Source organism: Xenopus laevis, chromosome 5L, assembly GCF_017654675.1.
Source record: "Xenopus laevis strain J_2021 chromosome 5L, Xenopus_laevis_v10.1, whole genome shotgun sequence".
In the NCBI taxonomy this organism is placed as follows: Eukaryota; Metazoa; Chordata; class Amphibia; order Anura; family Pipidae; genus Xenopus; species Xenopus laevis.
The window spans coordinates 123,152,010-123,174,527 of record NC_054379.1 but is presented as its reverse complement, the minus strand read 5'-3'; the positions used below and the strand labels follow the sequence as shown (position 1 = coordinate 123,174,527).

The 22,518-nt window shown below is 37.9% G+C and overlaps 1 protein-coding gene across 1 annotated transcript in view; it reads left to right on the top strand.

The window, feature by feature from the left end:
* rsrc1.L (arginine/serine-rich coiled-coil 1 L homeolog) overlaps positions 1–22,518 on the top strand; it is a gene marked incomplete at its 5' end in the record, with an annotated part of 180,982 nt that overhangs the window by 63,856 nt on the left and 94,608 nt on the right. Inside the window, 1 exon segment of the mRNA NM_001097052.1 lies at positions 19,188–19,239. Coding sequence (NP_001090521.1) covers positions 19,188–19,239 — 52 coding nt within the window.

Sequence of the window (22,518 nt, the reverse complement as noted above, 5' to 3'; positions counted from 1 at the left end):
ATTTGTGGGCTCAGGTATGGGCCAGTAGGTCTAAAAATCTTCCCAAGTATAGATAGCCTAAAGCTGTATGTGCACCATCTTTATTCGCATCCACAGCTTTACAATTATTTTACAAAATGTAGAAAACCATTTTTTTAACTTGTAAAACTGTTCTGCTTCTCACAGGTACACATACCAAGCACAAGCACTACATTCCCCACCCATCATCTTAATTGATCTGCCATGATATTACAATCTGTGGTTAAGACCTGCCCCAAAATCTTCACTACCGTCCTTATCTAAGCAATAGCATATTTTCTAAACTACAGTGACCAATACTCTCAGCAGTAATATTTTTAGTATGTTATGGATGGTGGTATTCTATTTGGTAGATTTTTCAAAACATTTTCAATTTGTCCCACCTCATCTCACCTTTGGGAATTTTTGACTGCGTGAATAATTTTTTTTGTTTTTTTGCTAGAGTGTTCATATCTCCCGTTAATCATTTCTCATGTCAATTGTATTGAGTATGAAGATACTGCAAGAAAAATTCTTGAGTTGCTTTTCCATAGAAAGAAACAGAAAAATATTCTCATGTATCTTCACACTCCAAAAAATTGGTGTGAGAAATTGTTGGACCTCTAAACTCCCGTAATGGTTTGGTGAGAAACTGATAATTCAAAAATTTTGATCTGCAGGAGGAATGCCTTTTAAGATTGTGCTAAGGGGAAATCTTAACTAAAACACCTCCTTAGACTGTTTCTCAGTTGGTGAGTACATGATCAGAACAGATCATTTATATCAATATATCAAATGTGGTGGAGACCCTAAAAAGGATTTATTGTGGTCCCCATTAACATCTTATAAAAGTAAACATGTAGGGTGAGGCAGCCAGTATAGGGAATGACAGAGTGGCATAATGGTGATGAAAATCTCTGGATAAGGAGATTAATAAATAGAGAGTTGCAATAGTCAATATGTGACATGATAATAGAGTATGTTAGAATGTCTGTGTCATATAGTGTGATAGATGCTCATATTCTGAAAATATTCCTTTGATGAAAGTCACATGATAGATGATTGGTTAACAATTCTAGTTCTTTTTGGGGTTTTAAAGTTTTTGGGTGTAGAGTAATGTCCATTTTTGTCTTAGACAGAGTTAGTATGCGATAGTGCTGGGACATCCAAGTACAAATGGCTTAAAGAGGAGAGCCATGTTAAAAGATTTGGGTAGAGACAAAGGGGTATATTTATCAAAGAGTGAAGTTAGTGATCACCACAGTCCCCTAGAGTGAAAATATGCTGCTCTCCATTCATTTCTATGGGATTTTTAAAAGAGTATTTATCAATAAGTGAAAGTTCATCTTTTGATACGCCTTTCAAAATCCCATAGAAATGAATGGAAAGTGGCGGAATTTCACTCTAGCAGACTGTGGCAAACTTTAACTTAACTCTTTGATAAATATACCCCAAAGAGAGCAGCGACAAATACAAGTATTATCAACATAGTGATTGTAATCGAAACTTATGAACTGACTAATTGGACAAGAGTGGGAGTATACAGAGAGAATAATAAGGGGAAGCACCAACTTGCCATGTAGGAACCCTCTGCCCCCTCTAATATTCAGCCTTACAAACCAAGCTCTGTATTTTACTCTATGGTGGGTATATTTGTTATTTTGGGTATTGTGCATTATTAAAAAATTTTGATTTGAATACTCAGAACAGAAATTCTGCTTTTTTAAAAGAAATCTCTATCTGGTCTTCAAAGTTTTCTGTATGAGAAAACTGATCAAAGGGAACAAAACATAAAGAAAAAGCTTTTCCTGCTATACCAACAAACTGGAAGAAGAAGATATGCCCATACCATGTTGCATGGTTTTACTCTTATCGTTTTAATTTTTTATAGATATATTTTTTGCCATTGAGAAATAATTGCACATATCTTTTGCTACAATATTGTAAGCCTCAAATTAATTCACCGCTTTGAACACACTACAGAAAGTTATAGAAAGTTTTGCACCGTTGAATTTTATTAAACTTTAGAACTTGTGAAATTTAATGAAACAAGTTTCCTGGTTTAGTTAGTCAGTTTATAGACACCTGAAAGTGTTATCTCTTTGGCTGTTCGCGAACACTACAAGCAGTATGGCCAACCTAGGAACACCCCACCCTAGGACCCAATGACTGTATCACAATGACGTAGATAAGGGGATTTATATACTTTTGTAAATGTGTAAACAGAGGACCGCGTAGCAGAGCGGCAAATCTGATCCGCTGAGGACTGATTTATTTGAGCCTATGATGCGTGGAATGAGCTGCAACCCTCAACGGGGTTTGCCTTCCTTTTGCTGTGTAGGCCAGTGAAATGGTTGGTGGGCTCTGTAGTGCGCGTAGAACTAGTGTGAGATCCCATGGAGGCGTTGGTGCCTGCCAATGCGAACGCATATGTTGTGCGGCTTGTATGAAAGTTTTGATGTCCTTTAACTCTGCCAAAGGTTTTTGATGTAGGACTGAGAGGTCCAAAACTTGGACCTTTAGGGAAATAGTGGCGAGACCTTGTCCAAACAATCTTGTAGGAAATCCAATAAATCCGAGGTAGGAATGGATGCATGGTTGTAACTGTCTGCCGTTGCACCATTCGAGGAAGACTTTCCATATCCTGTGGAATGACCTCTTGGTGGATTTCTTTCTGGCTTGTAGTAGGGTATGTACTACCGATTGTGAAAACCCTTTGTTTGTCCATATTGAGGTTTCAATAGCCATGCTGGCAGGGATAGAATGCGGAGGTTGTGGTGGAGATATGGTCCTTGAGTCAGCAGGTCCGGCCAAAGTGGAAGTCTCCATGGGTCGATTACAGACATGTTCTGTAAGTCTGAGAACCAGACCGGGCAAGTATGGGCGATTACAATGGCTGTTGTGCGGTTTAACTTGAGCTTTTGTAGGACCTTGTGGATCATTGGTAGCGGTGGGAATACATAAACCACGTCAAAGTTACAGGTGATGCTCTTTTTGGATGCAGGGTCTGCTCTCCATGGTTTTAACCACAGTGCTCTCCTTGCTGCTATTGCCAACGCAGATGATTTGGCGAGTAGGTGTAGTTTGTCCATGGACGCATCACATAGGTAATGAATTGCGTTCAGCATCGTTGAGATCTTTTTTGTCAAAACCTTCATCGGAGGCTACCAGAATCGTGGACTGGGAAATGTCTCTTTGGATTTGTGACTGAGCCAAAGAGTTTGTCAAGGGTTTTAATCTCTTAGGTTTCCTCCTGTAAACCTAAAGTGAGGAACATATCTACCAGTAGGACATCCACCGCCTTTTTGGTGGTTCTGTGGTGGTCTCTAATTGGTCAGTCATTGGCGTCTATGGATGGGTCCTCGTCTGAGGGCTTTGGGCATGTTTCTGATGTGTCCGGGTTGTTAGTATATGTAATAGTGCTGGCAGGCTTTTGCTTCTGTAAAGCAGCCGCAGCCAGCTTATCAATAGATGAAGTCATCCCTAAGAAGAATGTTTGATACTCTTTAAGCCAGTCTGGTATTTCTGATGGGCGTGGACTGTTATGAGCAGGAGATGTTTCTGCTGTTCTGGCTTTTTTGGTGGGGGTCTTAGCCCACTTATTAGTGGTCTTTTTGGGGAGTGATGTTTTCCCAGGTTGAATAGGGCCTAGCGAGGCAGTTGTAGTCTCCCCCTCCATAATAGTAAGGCAATTGTTTTGGATAGGCAGAGGTAGCGTTACTAGAAAAAGTTAGGATGGTGAGTGGTTACTTTGTTAGTAAAGAGGTTCAGGATGGCTGCTGTTGGCAGAGAAGGAGCTGAACCGGAGACCTCCTGTCTGAGTTGTGCTGCAATGCACACTCCACAGCTATGGAAGGTGCAAACAGTGTGGCGTCTGACATCACCGCGATGAGTGTCCGCTCTTCCTTTTCTGTCATCCTGCCTCCTAAAGGGAAGTGGACATTAACCCTTTGGTACCTGTGTTGCCTAGGGACGATAGAGAAACAGGATTTTTAAAACTGTCTGATCGATATCTGGATGGGGAAGCCTATCAGAGGGCCCCATACACAGGCCAATAAGCTGCTGTGGTCAGGGCCGGATTTCATGGATCAGCGCCCCGAGGCCAGCGCCAGCCGTTTGTGCACGCATGCCCTCCCAGGCTGCATACTCCTTGCACCAAACCTGGACGCATGCATCCCCTCCAATGCATGCGCGCAAGTATGCACGCTCTCTACCACCGGAGCACTGGGGAGCTTTGAATCCCCAGTGCTCCGTAGGACGCGGTGGGGGAACGGCATGCCACCCCAAAAACTTTGCTGTCCTAGGCCAGGGCCTTTGTGGCCTCGCCACAAATCTGGACATGGCCAAGGTAAATACTAACGATCTTTTTTTTTTTTTTTTTTTTTAGTTTTTGCTTGTTTACTTTTTTTGACTTCATTGATATTTATGGAGTCGAAGTAAAACCGTGAAAATGCACAATTTGTAATTTGGCATGATGCTTACAGAAAGAAAATCCAAGTCAATTTAAATCACGTCGTCCTAGTCCCATGGAAATTCAGTGGACATTGTAAGCCAGTCTATAGCAATGAATAGAGATTCAGCTGTTCTGGTTCCTCCAGCACTTGTGTAACTAGCTGAACCAAGTGACTTTCTCCTGCGCAATCAGATCACTGTTCTCAGTTTTGTTTAAGGTCTGTGATGCATCCAGAAGTTGTACATGCAAGGCCCCATTTGAAACCCCAAGAGTCAGTTTCAAAGTGGTATGGAAAGCACATGATTTAGCAGCTTTCAATCTGCCACATTTTAATAAGTTTTTTTTTATTTTTTTTTATTTAAGTGAACTCTAAAAATCCTTTTGGTTTCGATTTCACTGTAATTTTATTTGTACTATATTTATTATAAATATTTATCTCACTTTTTCGCTCTATGTATCCGTTTCCACTTCCAAGAATTTTTTTTTTTTGTGTGTTGCCTTGATCTTTCCAGTTTGCATCTGTGCTCGATGCTAAAGGGGTTAAAAACCATTTTAGCCTTTTTTTTTTTTTTTTTTTCTTATCACGTCTTTTAATTTTTATTTCCCACTTTTAGATTTGTTTCCCCCTGTCAGATCAGATCACACGTACAAACATTTCAGGAAGAATACACAAAGCCTCAGGCAATTTTGTTTGCAAACCTTCCTTGTGTCCCATATGTAAACCTGGTTGAAAAATGCACCAAACCAATAAAGCTGTGCACTTGCATCCTTAGAGCACTGCTCCTGTCTATGGTTTCCTTTATTATAATGCTTTTATTCTGCAAGGAACGCTAGATTGTCTTTGGTTTCACTTTCACAGAAAATATTTATACTGCATTAGCAATATTTTATGGCTTGGTAAATAATACACAAAATAGCTTGAGTAGTCATCAAATATTACTCGACTGTTTGTGACAGCAGTTAGCTGCTTTTTTCTGAGCATTTAAAAAACAGATTTGTATTATTGACCATTATTCTAATACTGATTTCTGTTCATTTGAAGACGTTTGCAGCCAGACAGCTAAATCCTCTGCTAGATGAAACGAGTGGACAATTTATTGTAGGACGGTTACATTTACTACAGCAAGCTTACGTCATTTTAAATGCGTTAAATGTTCTTCCTTCCGTATAAAACATTTCATGAACAATATCAAATATTCATTAGATTAGGATATTGCTGATCAGACACTTTGAAATCCAGTGGCTTACTTTTTAACTCCCAAGGCCTTAATGTGAAAACTGATTTTTAAAATCATATTTATATTCATAAATGTAATTTAATGTTTGTATTCCTACAGATTGCAGCCCATCGCAGCATAAGCTGGCTTCTAATTGGTTTTATAGTATGTTGTTATAATGGTAGAGACTGAAAATTTGATTCTGCCATTCTAAATTTTGAAATGACACGGTTTAATCATCTGCTTATGGCAGAGATATGTAGTCACTGCATTTCTGAACTGCAACTTTTGTTGACCCCAGGTTCACTTAGTGGCCGAAAAACATAAATATACTGTATGTACAAGGCAGACAGCAGGACCATATGCAGAGCAGTGTGGGTGGCAAACAATAGGGAGATGCATTTAATTACCATGATAAGAGGTCTTACTGAGTGCTGAACAAAGGGAATCCTGGTTGGTGCATCTGAGGGACTAAGCTCTGCCCTGACTCCTTAGAATTTGATATTGCTTTCTGGCACAGGGGGTGGGATAATCTTGATCCACTTGGTTCTTCTCCAGACACAGTTATGCCATGGGGGAGTTAAACTTGCTGCAGGGTTAATAGAGGGACAGTTGTAGCTTTAGAGACAAGTGGGATAATTCTTTTTCAAGAGGACAATAGGGGTCGTTTCTGAGTGAGAAGCTCTTGCAATGCAACCCCCCCCCCAGAGGCATGCATCACTAGTGCATAGAGTGCAATTGTGCCTCATTGGCTCAGCACCCCTGTGGTTGCACAAGTTTCCTCCCACACTCCAAAAACATAGAGGCAAATTAATTGGCACCTGATAAAATTAGCTTTAGTATATGTGAATGTGATACGGTGATCTAAGAATGTAAGCTGCAGGAGGGCACCGACTGATACTTACATAAAGGGAAATAATAATAAACAGAGTAAAATCATAATTAGCTTAAGTAGACTTTGAAATATGCAAATCTACTACCACTAGCGTTAATAAATCTACCCCCTGGTGTGACTATTTGCACAACATCCAACTGCCTGGAACACATACCAATAGAATATCCGCTATCGGGAGCTTAACTGTAGAGGAAGCAGACCCTGCGGCGGCAGGTGGGGCCAGGCGGTATAGGGACCCGATGAGTCCGAATTTCTTATATATTTTAAAAAAAATACTGTTAAAACAGGTAAACCTCTAGACATTTTTGGGGCCTGAAAAAAATTTGTGCGTGGCCCAGCAATATCTAGTTACACCACTAAAGAAAACAGATTGTTTTAGGATTTACAGTCATATGAAAAAGTTTGGGAACCCCTCTTAATTCTTTGGAGTTTTGTTTATCATTGGCTGAGCTTTTAAAGTAGCAATTTCCTTTTAATATAGAACATGCCTTATGGAAACAGTAGTATTTCAGCAGTGACATAAAGTTTATTGGATTAACAGAAAATATGCAATATGCATCATAACAAAATTAGACAGGTGCTTACATGTGGGCACCCCAACAGAGATATTACATCAATACTTAGTTGAGCCTCCTGACCATTCGTCCATACGAAATCTCTTCAATTCAGTTAAATTTGATGGCTGCCAAGCATGGACAGCCTGCTTCAAATCATACCACAGATTTTTGATGATATTCAAGATGGGGGACTGTGACGGCCATTCCAGAATATTGTACTTCTCCCTCTGCATAAATTACTTTGTAGATTTCGAAGTGTGTTTAGGGTCATTGTCTTGTTGGAATATTCAACCCCTGTGTAACTTCAACTTTGTGACTGATGCTTGAACATTATCCTGAAGAATTTGTTGATATTGGGTTGAATTCATCCGACCCTCGACTTTAACAAGGGCCCCAGTCCCTGAACTAGCCACACAGCTCCACAGCATGATGGAACCTACACCAAATTTGACAGTAGGTAGCAGGTGTTTTTCATGGATGTCCTTCTTCCACCATGCAAATCGCTTTTTGTTATGACAAACTAACTCAACTTTTGTCTCATTAGTCCAAAGCACTTTTTTCCAAAATGACAGTGGCTTTTCTGAATGAGCTTTTGCATACAACAAGCGACTCTGTTTGTGGCGAGAGTGCAGAAAAGGCATCTTTCGCATCACCCTGCCATACAGAGGTTCTTTGTGCAAATTGCGCTTAATTTTTGATTGATGTACAGATACACCATCTGCAGCAAGATGTTCTTGCAGGTCTTTGGAAGTGATTATTGGGTTGTCTGTAACCATTCTCACAATCCTCCGCATATGCCGCTCCTGTATTTTTCTTGGCCTGCCAGACCTGGGTTTTACAGCAACTGTGCCTGTGGCCTTCCATTTCCTGATTACATTCTTTTTGAAGCCTTCCCCTAAACCATGATACTGAACAATTTTTGTTTTCAGATCTTTTGAGAGTTGCTTTAAGCACAACTCGCACTTGGCCACCTTAAATACATTTTCTCATGAGTGGACACACCTGCCCAAGGCTTAACAAGCTAATCCAATCAATTTGTTGTTGCCATTGATCAGTATTGAGCAGTTACATGCATTCAAATTAGCAAAATTACAAGGGTACCTACATTTTTGCATAGCCAGTTTTTCACATTTGACATAATTTCATACAACTGAATACTGCTTCACTAAATCTTTGTTCAGAAAACACCCCAGTACTCTCTTATCTTTTTTTGTTGGAAGTGGAGTAGATTATTATGCAGGCTGAAAGGGGTTGCCAAACTTTTTCATATGACTGTATAATTGTACCACAAATTCCAGACAATCAGTATTATCTACTACCATAAAAATCAATGGGAAGTGGGGATGGTGATTAATCAGTTTGTACATTTTCTTAAATAAGGTCAAATTCATGTTATTACAATTGTCACAATACTTATGCCAATGCCTGCTCATAACATAGTGCCATTGTAACCACCCAATGTGCACCCACCCAATCTGCTCTAATGAATTTCTTGCAAGTATGCCCATTGTATGTATTGTTTGTTTTTCTAATTGGAATTGGCTTAGTAGTGGCGTTATTTCCCTCAGCAAATTCTGTCAGTAGTTGTAACTGACATTCGCTAAGCAAATCAGGTGCTAACGCCATTTGAGGAATAAACAAATACATAGGGCAAACTACCAACAATCACTGTATGTGTCATAAGCACTGCATAAAATACCCATCCTATACTACAGAACTGTGTTGGCGCTATATCAATTACAGGAAAAAAATGAACAAAAGGGAACACAGTATCATTTGATTATATGAATCTTTTTCATCTTAGTATTCCTCCCTTCCCACTTAGTAGGAAGACATTAGCACTATGTTATGGTTTCTGATAACCAGAGGGAACAATTCTGACTACCAGTCCATTAGATGATTATATAGAACTTATTATTTTGTGACCTGTGTGATGCATTTATTTTCATTCTGGGTTATTGCTGTTTGTTGGCTTTAATTTAACTCCACCCCAGTCTTTGATAACAAGCAAATATGTACATGAGAGCCACAAACAGGCGAGTTCTATGAGCATTCAGCTCTAATCCAAATACATGTCACAAGGAAAGTGTATTATTTTCTTTGGCACCAACAGAAAGGATTGCACTTGGAAATGTTGTTCACCATTGCACCAGTGGTTTGTATGCAATTTCTGTAATTTGATCGTCGCTGATGAAAAGCTGACAATATTTCCACTGCGCCCCATTAGATAAAAGCAGCATGAAACCACAGGTTAATCTGCAAACAGATTTTCATGCTTATTACTCTAATGATTTCATCATATTTGATGTAGCAGGCAGCAAGCCGTCTCTCGGCAGCAACAGTGTGCTCCATTTTTGATCTCTCTACTCATTAAATGATGTAGTAATTTGACTGACCTCTGACCAGGTACATATCTATTCATAATTGCATGTCATTCTGATCTGGAAATTGCTTTAGAGAAACCAAAGTATTCATCCCGCTTCCCAAGTCAAAAAACTAACAAAAGAAATATTGCATTAATTTTCAAATGATGATATTACATTTAGTGCCTAGGCGTCATATATCAAAATCTGGAAGCTGCTCAGTTACTATATGCGCTTAATCTTAATGGTATCTCTGGATGTCAAGGGCATGCAGAAAATTAAATCGGAAAGTGCAGATAGACCTAAGAAGACATTATCTCTTGATGATTGCAGTTTTGATAGGTATTTCAGTGAATTTCATTTTCACAGAATGGTAGAAGATGAGTTAGCCACCAGATTTTCTCATTTTTCTTCTCCATGATTTATGTGAGTTGAGTATAAAACTTTTTATGGCAGAGCAGTTACCGAAGATGAGAGGTAAATTAATGCACTGGGTCTCCATCTCTGCTCCATACACAAATGTCAGAGCTGTGCGTACGTAATGGTTCCCATCATTATTCAGGGTTGTTTACATTCAAAATATGTAATGAAATCTGTTCAGAATAATGAGGGAAATAAAAGTTTAGAAAATTGTAAAGGTCATGAAGTTTGAGAAATGATGCAATGCTTCCAAAATAACATTTAGGCAATATAAATTACATTATTATGCACCAGCTCTGCATTACGGAGACATCAAGATGCAGTGCTTTGGACTAGTAAAATGCTGTTAGCTCTCTCTGAAGTATGAGAATGTGTAAAATATTTCTGATTTCATATTCTGTTTCTGTTCATAAAGAGGAAGATTATCACGTAACCGCACCGGTACGTATATCGTTAAATCGCAAGTGGAGGGATTTGACCAAGATGTCGTCCCAGTGTAATTCGGCAGCATTATAGACTAATTGATGTGGATGCATTAACGAATCTTTCTTTAGAAGCAAGTGGGTTTATTGGGTCTTATAATAACATATATTTTGTTGCAGCATTATTTTGTACAATTCCAAAACAATTTATGTTCTGCTTGAAGAGTCCCCAACGGATGTTGTTTGGCTTGCTATCTCGGACAGATAATATGTTCAACCTCAGTAAAACCTTTGTGTGTTTTTGTGCTGTGACTAATTGATAACCATCTGCTGCTCTGATAACTTGTTGACCCCTCCGTGGTAGCTGCACATTAGACAACACAACGTTAACTTCAGTTAGGTAATGGAAATGTTGGATTGCTTGAACACTACTTTGCCTGCTAAAAACTCCTTTTTTATAATTAATATGTAACTTCTGGCATGTTAAATTCTGGATGCTTCTTACATTCAAGCTATGTCTTTTTAATTTTCTAGCTGCTAATATCCCTCCTGGAACACCAGTCTCTGTGCAGCTGCTACTACTATGTTTTTAAAAGAAAGTCTTCTTTGGCTTACCCACAGTATGGTGACTGCCATTCTTGCATGTAACTGCGACTGCCATTAAAAAAAAAAACTGCTGAACAATTTGAACTTTTTAGTAGGACAATAGCGTGATTTACTTGTACAACAAAACTCGTATCTAGTACACTAAAACTTTAGAGTTGCTTGGATGTGTACTGAGCAGGTTTGCTTTATACTGAGTGAGATACACAATTGTTTGCAGTTCTTTCTAATAGGACAAAGAATTACACCAATTTGCACTGGGAGTGAAAGCCTGTAAAGTGCAAAAAAAAGTTTCATGTGAAGGCACATCTTCCAAAGGTATTCATTCCATTGCTCGCTTATTTATTTGCACCCTAGTCAGCTCAGTCATCAGAGTGGGCTGAACCAGCATATTGGCAGTATGTGCAAGTTGCAAGAAGGGTGAACAGATGCATATTTTTTTAAATGTGCACTACCCTTTTGCTTGAATTGATATTCTTATTTAAAGTGTGATCTTTATGTTAGTTGCACAGTAGGTGTTTTCTCCACCCGTGGAGATAAGTAGTCAGAGAAAAGGATGATCTACCCTAATCTGAGTGTACAGCCACAGCACTCCTTCTACATGTGGAGCGAATTTTGGGACTAAAATGAATGCTTTTTGCATTTCCATGCTTATGTCGTGGCTCTCAGTGCTTTTAGATGATGGAGCAAAAAAGAGCTGATTGCTCTTTTTTTTCTGCCTGGGTTTCTATGCAGGTGGAGAATCCGTCTGTTGTGCCCATAGCCTTGACTGTAATATTTATATGGAAACCCCATAGATAAAACTATGTTCTCTGTACCCTTTACCACGCTGTGCTCATGACCAGCAGCCCTGTGAAAATGAAAATAAGCACCTCAAAAGTCTCCACCAGAACCCCATTTTCTCCAGATGTCCAAGTCCTCAGCAGTGATGCCTTTGAGTAGAGAGGCAAATATTTTTGCCCTTAAAGGGTCTCTACATTTCCAGGCTGTTGCCCAAAGACCCCTTTCCTCCACCTTACATTCCTAGGCAAGTCCCATCATACTTGAAATTGTAATTCTATGATGAATGCTGGAAGTTGTAGTTCTTCAACATCTGCAATCACAATTTCAAGAAATTGCCCTACGGTATGGGATTTACAATTCAAGTTTTTGTGGTGCTTTGTTAGCTTTTAACACAGGAATTAAAGTTATGATTTTCTAAAAAGTCCAACTGGGTACAGTGGTTTTTTAAGTACTGCAGTTAACTATTTAGGATCATGGAGATGCTTCTGATTAAAATCTGTGCTGTTTAAATCCAGAAGGCTAGTGTTCATAAAAAAATAATAATAATAAAAAAAAAAAGCTACTGAGTGATTCAAGGAACAGGCGCTGTGAGTGTACACATATTCTAATCTAAATGTGATTAAAATATATGACCTTGCTACATGCAATAAGTGTATGCTGCCTAATATTTTGTGTGGGTCATAAAATAGCCGCAATAACTTATTGCCGTGAAATCAAGTGAATACAAGGAAGCCAAAATCATGGCTCCTTCAAACCTTCCCATTTGTGTGTTGATTTACTGAACATAAGATTACAAGTTTATCCATATTTCCAGGAGAAATAAATTACCAGGACAGCCCCTCACTTGTATTTGTCTTCATTGTACAAACCGACTTACTGAGAAAGCAAAAGGGAAATATGTTAAAGCTGTAGTCCATCTTCAAACTAAGTACGATTCCATGTACAGTAATAGCAAGTATGACTACAATCATATTTTCTTTAAAGGAATAGTTACTGCTACCTCAGTTCCACTTTGCCCGGGAATCTCATATCCGAAGCTTGCACAATCCTAAGTATCCAGTGGCCCCTGGTTTTGACCTCCAGCCTGACATATTATGTGTGATCCACAGTGTCTCCTGATTTTCTGATATTCTGCTTTTGAATAATGTAGCATACAATATGTATAATTATTAGATCTATGTATACATACTTACGGTATATATTATGCATGAATAAGGTATGTATAAATATGGGCAATATTCTACATACTCCCTCAAATAATCTAATTTTAGTTTACTTCCTTAAATAGAGTTGTCCATCTTTCTGTCACCTAAGAGCAGTTTTCAAAAAAATACATATTTTAAAAGTACTACATTGCTTAGTTTTATTACCTCAGCCAATTGGTAATAAATCATCTTAAAGTCACTCTTGACTGTAGTAGTATAATTTATGGAGACCTTGAATCTTTTGGAAAGAGCTTCCATTGATGGGACCAGACAAGCCAGCAGCTAGAAGGAAATAGCATGGAGGAGATGGTCTGTTTATTGCTTTGTAGGAATGCAGTGCAGGTATTTAATAATTATAACACATTATATATATATATTTAAACTCCTGTTTGAATTAGGTGAATACCCAAAAGTGTTTATTTTCATTCATGTTAAGCTTGCTGGATAAACTAGTTCAAAATCACATTGTGATCTATCACTAGCAGTGCAAATAAGCAACCATACAACATTTCAGCCATACTAGCCTTTAGCCTAGACAACTGGACAGTTTAGGAATCTGAATCTTTAGAATTACATATCAAATTACAGAACAGATCAAGAAATACCTTATTTTTATAATGCTATAGGGTTTTGCTTGTTTTTAAATGTTAAACCTCCATGTTAATGTACAGTATTTACCCTGTTCTTTACGTTCCAACAAAGCCAAGTTTCAACAGAAGTTTTGGAAACAGACGTGTATGTTAAAAAGCATATATAAATATTAAGGTATATTAAAATATACTCTATATCTGTAAAAGGCTTTTTATGTGTAAGGTTAATCAAATAAACAATAGCCTGCGTTGCCATTGTCTGAACGTAAATGTCCTTTTCTGCAAAGAAATGTACATTTTCCTCCAAAACATATTTACTCTTTCCATATGCCTGGAAAAGGAAACCAGCGACAGGATTTTCTGAGATTCTGATAAGTAGTTGTTGACTCAAACTCTCAAGAACATAAGGGCTGTTGATAAATCAGCAGCAAGTGCCTGTTTGCTTAGGGAAACGGAGTGGGCAACAAGTCTCACTTCACCCTGTTAACTGCAAAGAAAACATGTCAAGAATTTCTGTAGTGTGTGGTTTAACGATGTTGGGCCAATATTGTACTTATATACTGTATCTCGTTTGTTTGTATTTGAGATTTATATATATATTATAATTATTATTATTATATTATTATTATTATATATATATATTTTATTAAAGATGATTAATTATATCTGAGATGTCGGATAAAAAAAGTGATCTTTGGAGTACAGATGAATACATTAAGGTTCTATCAACTATATTTGGTTTTTCCATCCTTTTCAGTGCATGGATAACTTGTCACCCTTCACCAATAGATTTGAAAAATCTCTGATAATGGATTAGTCTGTTGTAAAGAAGGTGTCATTCCTACATAAAGGCTTACAAATATCACTTTGTGTTCTTCAGTAATTCAAGTTTTACTATACAAGTTGAAATATTTGGGTACTAGTCTCTTGTTTTTATACAAAAATCTTGCTTCTCCCCTGTCCTCTTTTTACTAGTCTAAGTTGAAGTCTTTAACCATGGCTGATATTGGGTTTGGGTGCTGGGCAAAGCTCCAGTAGGCTGGAGTTGCCCTCTACATCTGATCTCCAGCCGCAGGATTGTCTCAGAAAACACATTTTTATCCACCATATATATTTATTTATGGACTAGCTTTGCAGTTTTATTTTAAAGGGTTGTTACAGTTATGGCCAATGCATGTTTTGCAATATTTTTTTTGCAAAGTAAAATAAAAGTGCTTCCATATCTGATGCTTGTTTAATGCAGCAAGTGTTTCACTATGTTTAATCAAAATATAACATGCTCTACACTACATTTATAAATCCTTTCCTATTTAAAGCAATTTATATATTAGTTTAATTGCAAAACATTGTTTTTCTCAGTTAGTCAAAAAGAAATAAAAATCTTGCTTTACTACCCAAACTCTCCAAAAGCATAGCCTCAGAATTTCCTTTGCTTATATGTATTACCACTTTCTTGTTGCAAATGAGGAGAGGGTTTAGTTTGGGGCCACAGAAATGATATTCAGGCAGTAATAAAATATAAAATGTAAGACATGTGCCATCATACTGTGCTATTGGCTTTTGGAATAGGCTTTAAAATGGTTTATATGTTGATGGGAATAGATGCATTCTAGCATCTAGAATATTTAAGTGCAGCTTTAGTAGACTTTACTGAAGCTTTACTGATTCTGTAATATTTCAAAGGCCTCTCAAGGCCGAAGGAAACATTTTTTTTTCTTACACTTTATTTGCCAGCAAGTCTATAACCCAGTATTCCCTCAAATACAGGGCTGGAGGGCTTTTTGTAAAACATGATTTCTTATTGATGTTGCTGCAGGTAGGCTGGGAAACATGTTTATTTTACATGTACAATGTTTCTCTATCCCCAGCGACTTCTAATTGAGCTAGTTAAATAAGTACTTTAGATCTGCCGTTGCTGTTCTGGGATATTCAGCCTATGCTAAGACTTGTAACACCGATATTATTATACAGCACTGAGAATATTCTCACCTTTCTGTCCTCGTTTTACTGCATATTTATTGACTAACCAGCTGCTTGCAACACCTTCAGATATGTCATCTAACCCTGTGTCTATAGGGTGATCATGATCCAGTCTTTGATTAAAAAAAAAAAAATGGTAACATGAATACATTTTCAAAAATGTAGCAAAAAATGTAAAGTTGTGCTCACCACTAAATTTAAACCACTAGACTAGACTAAGCAATGAGGTTGTGACCACAAAATTCATATAAAGACGAGCACCTCTGCACTCAACCCAATATCAATAGATTAAGGACATTAAGACATTTTGTGCATTAAGCTACTGAAAATGCCCTCTTTATGTTCATGGATCCGCACACACACATTTTTCTGCAGTGGGGAAAGCACCCCTTCTTTTTATTTGTTTACACCACCAACAATATCAAATCAACGTTTCAGGGGGTACAATCTCCCCAACCGTATCCTGATGAAGGGAGGTTGTACCCCCTGAAACGTTGATATGATATTGTTGGTGATGTAAACAAATAAAAAGAAGGGGTGTTTTCCCCACTGCAGAAAAATGTGTGTGCGGATCCATGAACATATTGTTACTGGGGGGCCTAGCCGGGCCGACGGATGACCAGCACCGCTACTGCAGATTGTGTGAGTAAATTCCTGGTGTGCGGTGTATATATTACATTACAATTCACTCTTCTTTAAACAAAACAGGGAATGTTTGTCCATATATTGCAATATATTTAAGCTGGCCAAGTACATCAAAGTCATCCCTGTTCTCACCAGTCCTAGAATCAACTTTCATCTGATTCATGAAGAATTCTACTGCTTCATTTTACCTGCAACTTGCTTGCTTTCAAGGTTAAAACTCCCAAATGTTTGCCCTTTTTTTGACCACCACTGGAATCACCTGACTGTAGCTCAGAAGGTTAGAAGCTACAACATAGAGCTGTTCACTGCTCCAGTATAAACTATAGCAAAAATGGGAAAGGGAACGTCACAAAAATGCCCATATAATGACATGGCTGCTGACATGCGACCTTCAAAGAGAACTCTAAAATAGAAAGCTTATGTAGCTTGCAAAATTGCTCAGAGAACTACTTTAAGTAAGGTTGTATCAATCAATTTTTTTAGAAACTTTTAAAGTTATGCTTACAGACCTATATACTCAAGCAACCAATGAGTTTGCATTGTAGTGCCATTTTGTTTAGAATAATCAAGGGAGCAATGCATTTTTGAGTTTAGAGATCCTTTTAGTGAGTGGCAGGTCAGAATGAATCCACAGTAAAGACGAAAGAGAAGCGAGCTGTTCACCACTCTTCTGTGCTAAGTTGCCACCAGCATCTGTTGTAACTCAGTGGACTGAAATAGTTCATTGGTTTTAATAAATCTCTTATAATTGATCCCAACTGCTTGATGTCCCCAGTCCTGTTTCTTAAATATCTGTTTATTGGATGAGTTTGCCATTGGCAGAAGTACAACTCGGTCTTCTGGTTGAATTAATATTCTTTTCCCAAAGGTTGTTACTTTTTGCACTGCATTTCTTCTAATTCCAGTTGGACCACATTTTAGTAAATTGAATCCATGCACTGGAAAAACACAACTAATTACATATGTTTGTTGCAAGGGACGAGATGTAACCCAGTTAATCAGTTTAACTAATCCAACTCAACTGGGGTCCAACAGTGATGTCATATGAGCAATACTTCATCCTACAGGGATCACAGCAAACTCACTTTCTGCAAAAGAGACCTTTGTTTTTTACTCCGTAAATATAATAATGGAGCAGTCAGTTTACCCTAGATAAATATACCATATGTCCTCTGCTTCTTCAGTAAAAGCTAAAAATTGTGGCGCTTTCCTGATTTGTTGGTTTTTACCAACACAAATTAAGAAATGTTCTACCTACTGTATTTGGGTAATCTGCTTTCTTCATTTTGCTTGGGAGGTAATGGAAATGCACTGTACATAATACCAAGAACTTTTCAAAAACCTTAAAACAACCATTAACTGATAATTAAATTAGCTAGTTTATTTGCTGTTGTGTTTGGCCACATTTGTTTTTGGTTTAAGATCTGCTTTGAGGTCAAGTTTAACAAGTTGCGACACTGTTTTAAGGTCATTTTATTGTTGATTAAAATGATCTGCTCTGGTTTTGAGTTCTTGAAAGTTTCAATCAAACCGAAGCAAGTGGAACGTGCAATTTGGCCAGCAAAAAGCCTTGCAAAGTTTAATAGATTCTGTTAACTTTTTCTAGGGCTCAACTGAATTCTACTGCAGTCAGCTGCCTCTCTCATATACTAGCTATAAGGATTATGTCAAAGAAAATTATATTTGGGCGTTTTGTCCCCCATTAGAAGGCGCAGTTTCCACCTACTACTCCCTGTGGTAACATAAATTATGTAAAAATTCCAGCACTTGCGTTTTTTGCCAAGATTTTCACTCTTCTGCCTAAGGCTGGCCATACACTGGCAGATTTAGTCAGTGCTCTGTGAATGATCTTATCGTCTTGATACACGAGAAGTCTTTGGTCGTATATTTGTCGTGTAGGCTACAAGATCTTGCATATATTAACAAATGGCCCTCTGTTATCTGATCGATTTCATAGTTTCACATTCAAATTTTTAAACCTGTCCGATCGACTGTTGGGACGATGCTGGAGGAACTATTGAAAATGTTGTGTTCATCTGCACCCCGTCAATGTTATGATAAGCCGACAAAATAATTGAATCGTGCTAAAATAGTCATTTCACGCAACAAAATCTGCCTGTGTATGGCCTCCTGAAGACTATGGCATACTAGCAACAACACGCAAATACTTTATGTATTGATCTATTTTTTGGTTAACCCAAATTTGAGATTTAATTTTTTGCTTCATTTATGGCGGTTTCTACGTTGAAAACATTTGAGTTTGTGAACTAGATCTGCAGCTGCTGGGGGGACCTGTATTTATCACCTATTTTTTCTGGTAAAGGTGTTGTTCAGGGTTCCCTTGTGCCAGTCATTGCTATACTCAGCACTTTGCAAACTGAGATTTGAAAGAGCAGAACAGGAAGGGAAACACAAGCTGTAAGCAGATAAGCCCATAAGGGGCATTTAACTTTGCTCGTAAGCACTCGATGAATGATCCACTGGCACCCACAATCATTTATAGTTCAATAACCGTTTTATCACACACGTGTGGGAATTATATTGGGTTTTTTTTAACAACCACTGCAACAATGCAAATTTAGAATCTTTTTTCTTTTTCACCCTTTCATGTTCATGCACTTTAAAATTATGTATAACTGAATAGAAAGTTGTAAAAGCTCCCTGTGGCAACATTTTTTTTGCCCTTTGATAAATATATTGCTATATTGGATTTACCTTCTAAGGCTTTCCAATTTTTTGTATCGACAGTCGTGTAGACACCACCTATGGAACGGTGCTACCTCTATTACTGAGAGAGGCGTGCAGCAATTTACATTACTCAGAAGTGGATGTTTCCTAACAATTAAATAGAAAAATGAGCAGCCTGCAATGACTTGGATGGGAAATGGAGAACATGTGCATTCATATAATGGATATTGCATAAGAATTAGAAGAAATAAATTCTTTCATGGCTTTTCTGGCCTATCACAGTGCTGTGTTCCTTTTGTGTTCTGAAAAACTTTTCCTTTGATTAAAACCATAATGTATGGTAAATATGCTTTCTGTCTTTGTTTTTAGCCTCCTGCTGAACAGGCCAAAGCAAGGCTGCAGATGGTTCTTCAAGCTGCTGGTGAGTAATAGTAGATAAAGGTTTACTTTTGTGAGCCTGAAATAATTACCGTACAGGAAACTCCTCTGTGTAATTCCTCTCGGCTGCATTATACTTTGCCACTGCTGTAAAGTCTATTTGTATCGTTATTTTAAAGAGGAAAGAAATGATTTGAAAGAAGAATGATAACGAAAATGTTTGCATTCTGTTTGCATCACTAATTATAGGATTCAGCTAGCAAATGTGTTCCTTTGACAGATATAGATGTGATTTGAAATCCTGAAGGCAAATAACTAATTAGATTTTTTTTTTTTTTAAACAAAGTGTCCTAGTGAGTGAGTTACCTTAGGTTAGATAAGATGGAGGGGACAGTCGTCTCTGTTTTTTAGTTGATAGGTTATTAGCCCTATATATATCCTTCATAATGTACAGGTTTAGTATCCATTATCTAGAAAGATCTGGAATATGGGAATGCCATTTTCTATAGAGTCCTATTTAAAGGAGAAAGAAAGTTTAAAACTAAGTAAGCTTTATCAAAAAGGTCAATTTAAATATACCAGAAAACCCTCAAAGTAGTGCTGCTCTGAGTCCCCTGTCAAAAGAAACAGCATTTCTTTCCTTCTGTTGTGTACACATGGGATTCTGTATCAGACTTCCTGTTTTCAGCATAAACCTCCAGGGCAGGGCTTGAGTATGCTCAGTTTGTTCCTCTCTCCCTCTTTCCCTCCCCTTCCCACCCCTACCTCCTCCCCTACCTGCTGTAATCTGAGCCCAGAGCTATGAGTGACCAGGGAGAGACTCGGGCAGGAAGTGGTGTCACACCAAGTGAATATGGCAGCTGCTATCCTAAACAAATAAAGAGCTTCTAGAGCTGTTTAATCAGGTACATTCTACAGCATAAATACTGGGTTTTAGCTGGCACCATTGTGGCTAATCTATTGGCAAGAAACTGCCTCTGTAGCTTTCCTTCTCCTTAAAGCAAACAGGTTAAGCTACTTATGCCGATAGGTGCTCCTGTTAGCACTAGTTATATTGCATGCAAACAGCTTTGCTGGTACGCAGACATCAACACAACTGTAACTTGATGAAGTTGCTGTGTATGTAGTCTATTGGTTTCCCAAAATGGGTAGGAATGCTGAGTGAGAATGCTGTATTGTGGGTAAAAACATGGTGAACCGTGCAGCTTGCATGCAGCACCAAACTAGTAAATACAACCTAGTCCCTTCTTTTGTAATACTTTAAGTGTGTAGTTGAAACTGTGGGATTATAGAGTTTGTGGGGGGGGGGGGGGCTTTGTAGTACAGGTATGGGATCCATTATCCAGAAACTGTTATTTAAAAAGCTCTGAATTATGGAAAGACCTCCCATACTCTTAATTTTTCCAAAGAGTTGCAATTTTTAAAATTATTTCCTTTTTCTCTGTAATATTAAAACAGTAGCTTGTACTTGATCCAAACTAATATCTAATTAATCCTTATTGGGTTCAGGGCCGGATTTACATAGTGGGTGCCCCTAGGCCCCCTGCCGTTCATTGCCCCTGTCCCCTCTCCTTTATTCATGCCAATATTCATCATCTGGACTGGATCAATAGGGATTGGCGCACAGGAAATTTAAAAAATGATTGTATCTCCAGGGCATCCCCAGTGTTTTTGAACCAATGTGGGTATGGTTGGGCAGCATGCCGCCTCCCTAAAAACCTGCCGCCCTAGGCCTGGGCCTTGGTGGCCTTTCCACAAATCCAGGCCTGATTGGATTTATTTAATGTTTAAATTGTTGTTTTACCAGACTTAAATTATGGTGATCCAAAATCTGTCAGTCTGTCAGTCTTAGGTGCCGATCAGAATCACCCACCAGCCTTGTCTTCCCGGCACTTGTAGGGCTTGATTTGGGCGCCTGCATAGCTCAAACAGCACAGGAGTACACTGAACCCATTTTTGTGACTCTAGCCAATGCACCCTCCGTGTGCTATTGATATGGACGTTGCCGCAGATTGACTCTCTTTCCCTGATTCTTATCGGCACCTGAGACTGGCAGCAAGTCCTGTAACTTTTGTTTAAAATACCAGTTGTACCGAAGCACTTGGATTGCCACATATTACATTGTAACAATCTGTCCCTGCTTGGCGATTAAGTAACATTAATGACCGGAACACTTGACTTGAACTTATTACTTTGTATCTTCCAATGGATGTGGCGCTTAATTTACGGAACAGTGTGTGGATCACACTATATTAATGATTACTTACCTATTGTGTTGTTTTTTGCTATAATGCATTTATTGCACTTAATAACCATTTAATACCTATATGAGACTACTGATTTCAAGTTGGCATTCTTACTTTATTTTCACTCTGTTTACTCTTTATTTATTTTTTTCTCTGCACTGTATATTCTTTTCCACGCCCCCTGACTTATGTGTTCCCGCCACTTGGGGTTTAAATGTTTGGTCTGCACTGTGTGTTGTATTTTGAGAAAGGCTATAGGATTAGCCGAAACGTCAGTTATAGATAGATAGATAGATAGATAGATAGATAGATAGATAGATAGATAGATAGATAGATAGATAGATAATGCACAAAAGCCATGAATATCTTGTAAATTATATTCTTATAAACGGTAAGTTCTGATGTCATCTGCTATAAAAGGTGCGGTCACATGACTCACTGAAACTTGTGTATCATAATAAATAAAGTACCCCCTGTTGCAAAATATGAGGTTATTAGAAGTTACTTCTTAGTTCTATGATCTGTATAAAAAACGCTTGGCCTTCGGCCTCGTGTTTTTATATGGTCATGAAACTCTTCGGTAACTTGTAACATCCTTATATCTATATATATATATATATATAGATAGATAGATAGATAGATAGATAGATATAGATATATATAGATAGATATAGATATATATAGATAGATATAGATATATATAGATAGATATATATATATATATATTTATATATATATATATATATATATTTTTTTTTTTCACATATATATTCACACACTCTTTGGTCTTTGGCCTTGGGACATACAGCATAAATAGTGGTCTCTTGTTGGATCACCCTAAAATATAGCAGGAATACTGATCAAAGCTGATACATAAATGTATTCCACCAGTATTCAAGAAACACGCAAAAGTATCCATGAGATTGCAGGCCCGCTTCTGTCTTATTTTATTCTTGGTTTATTTTCATTTGACTTTAAAAAGATTAGTATATACAGTAGAATATACAACCAATTTTGTTATTTTCTTTTGTCTTCCGAAGTGATGCTGTGTATTGATACTGCTTGCAAATATTCAC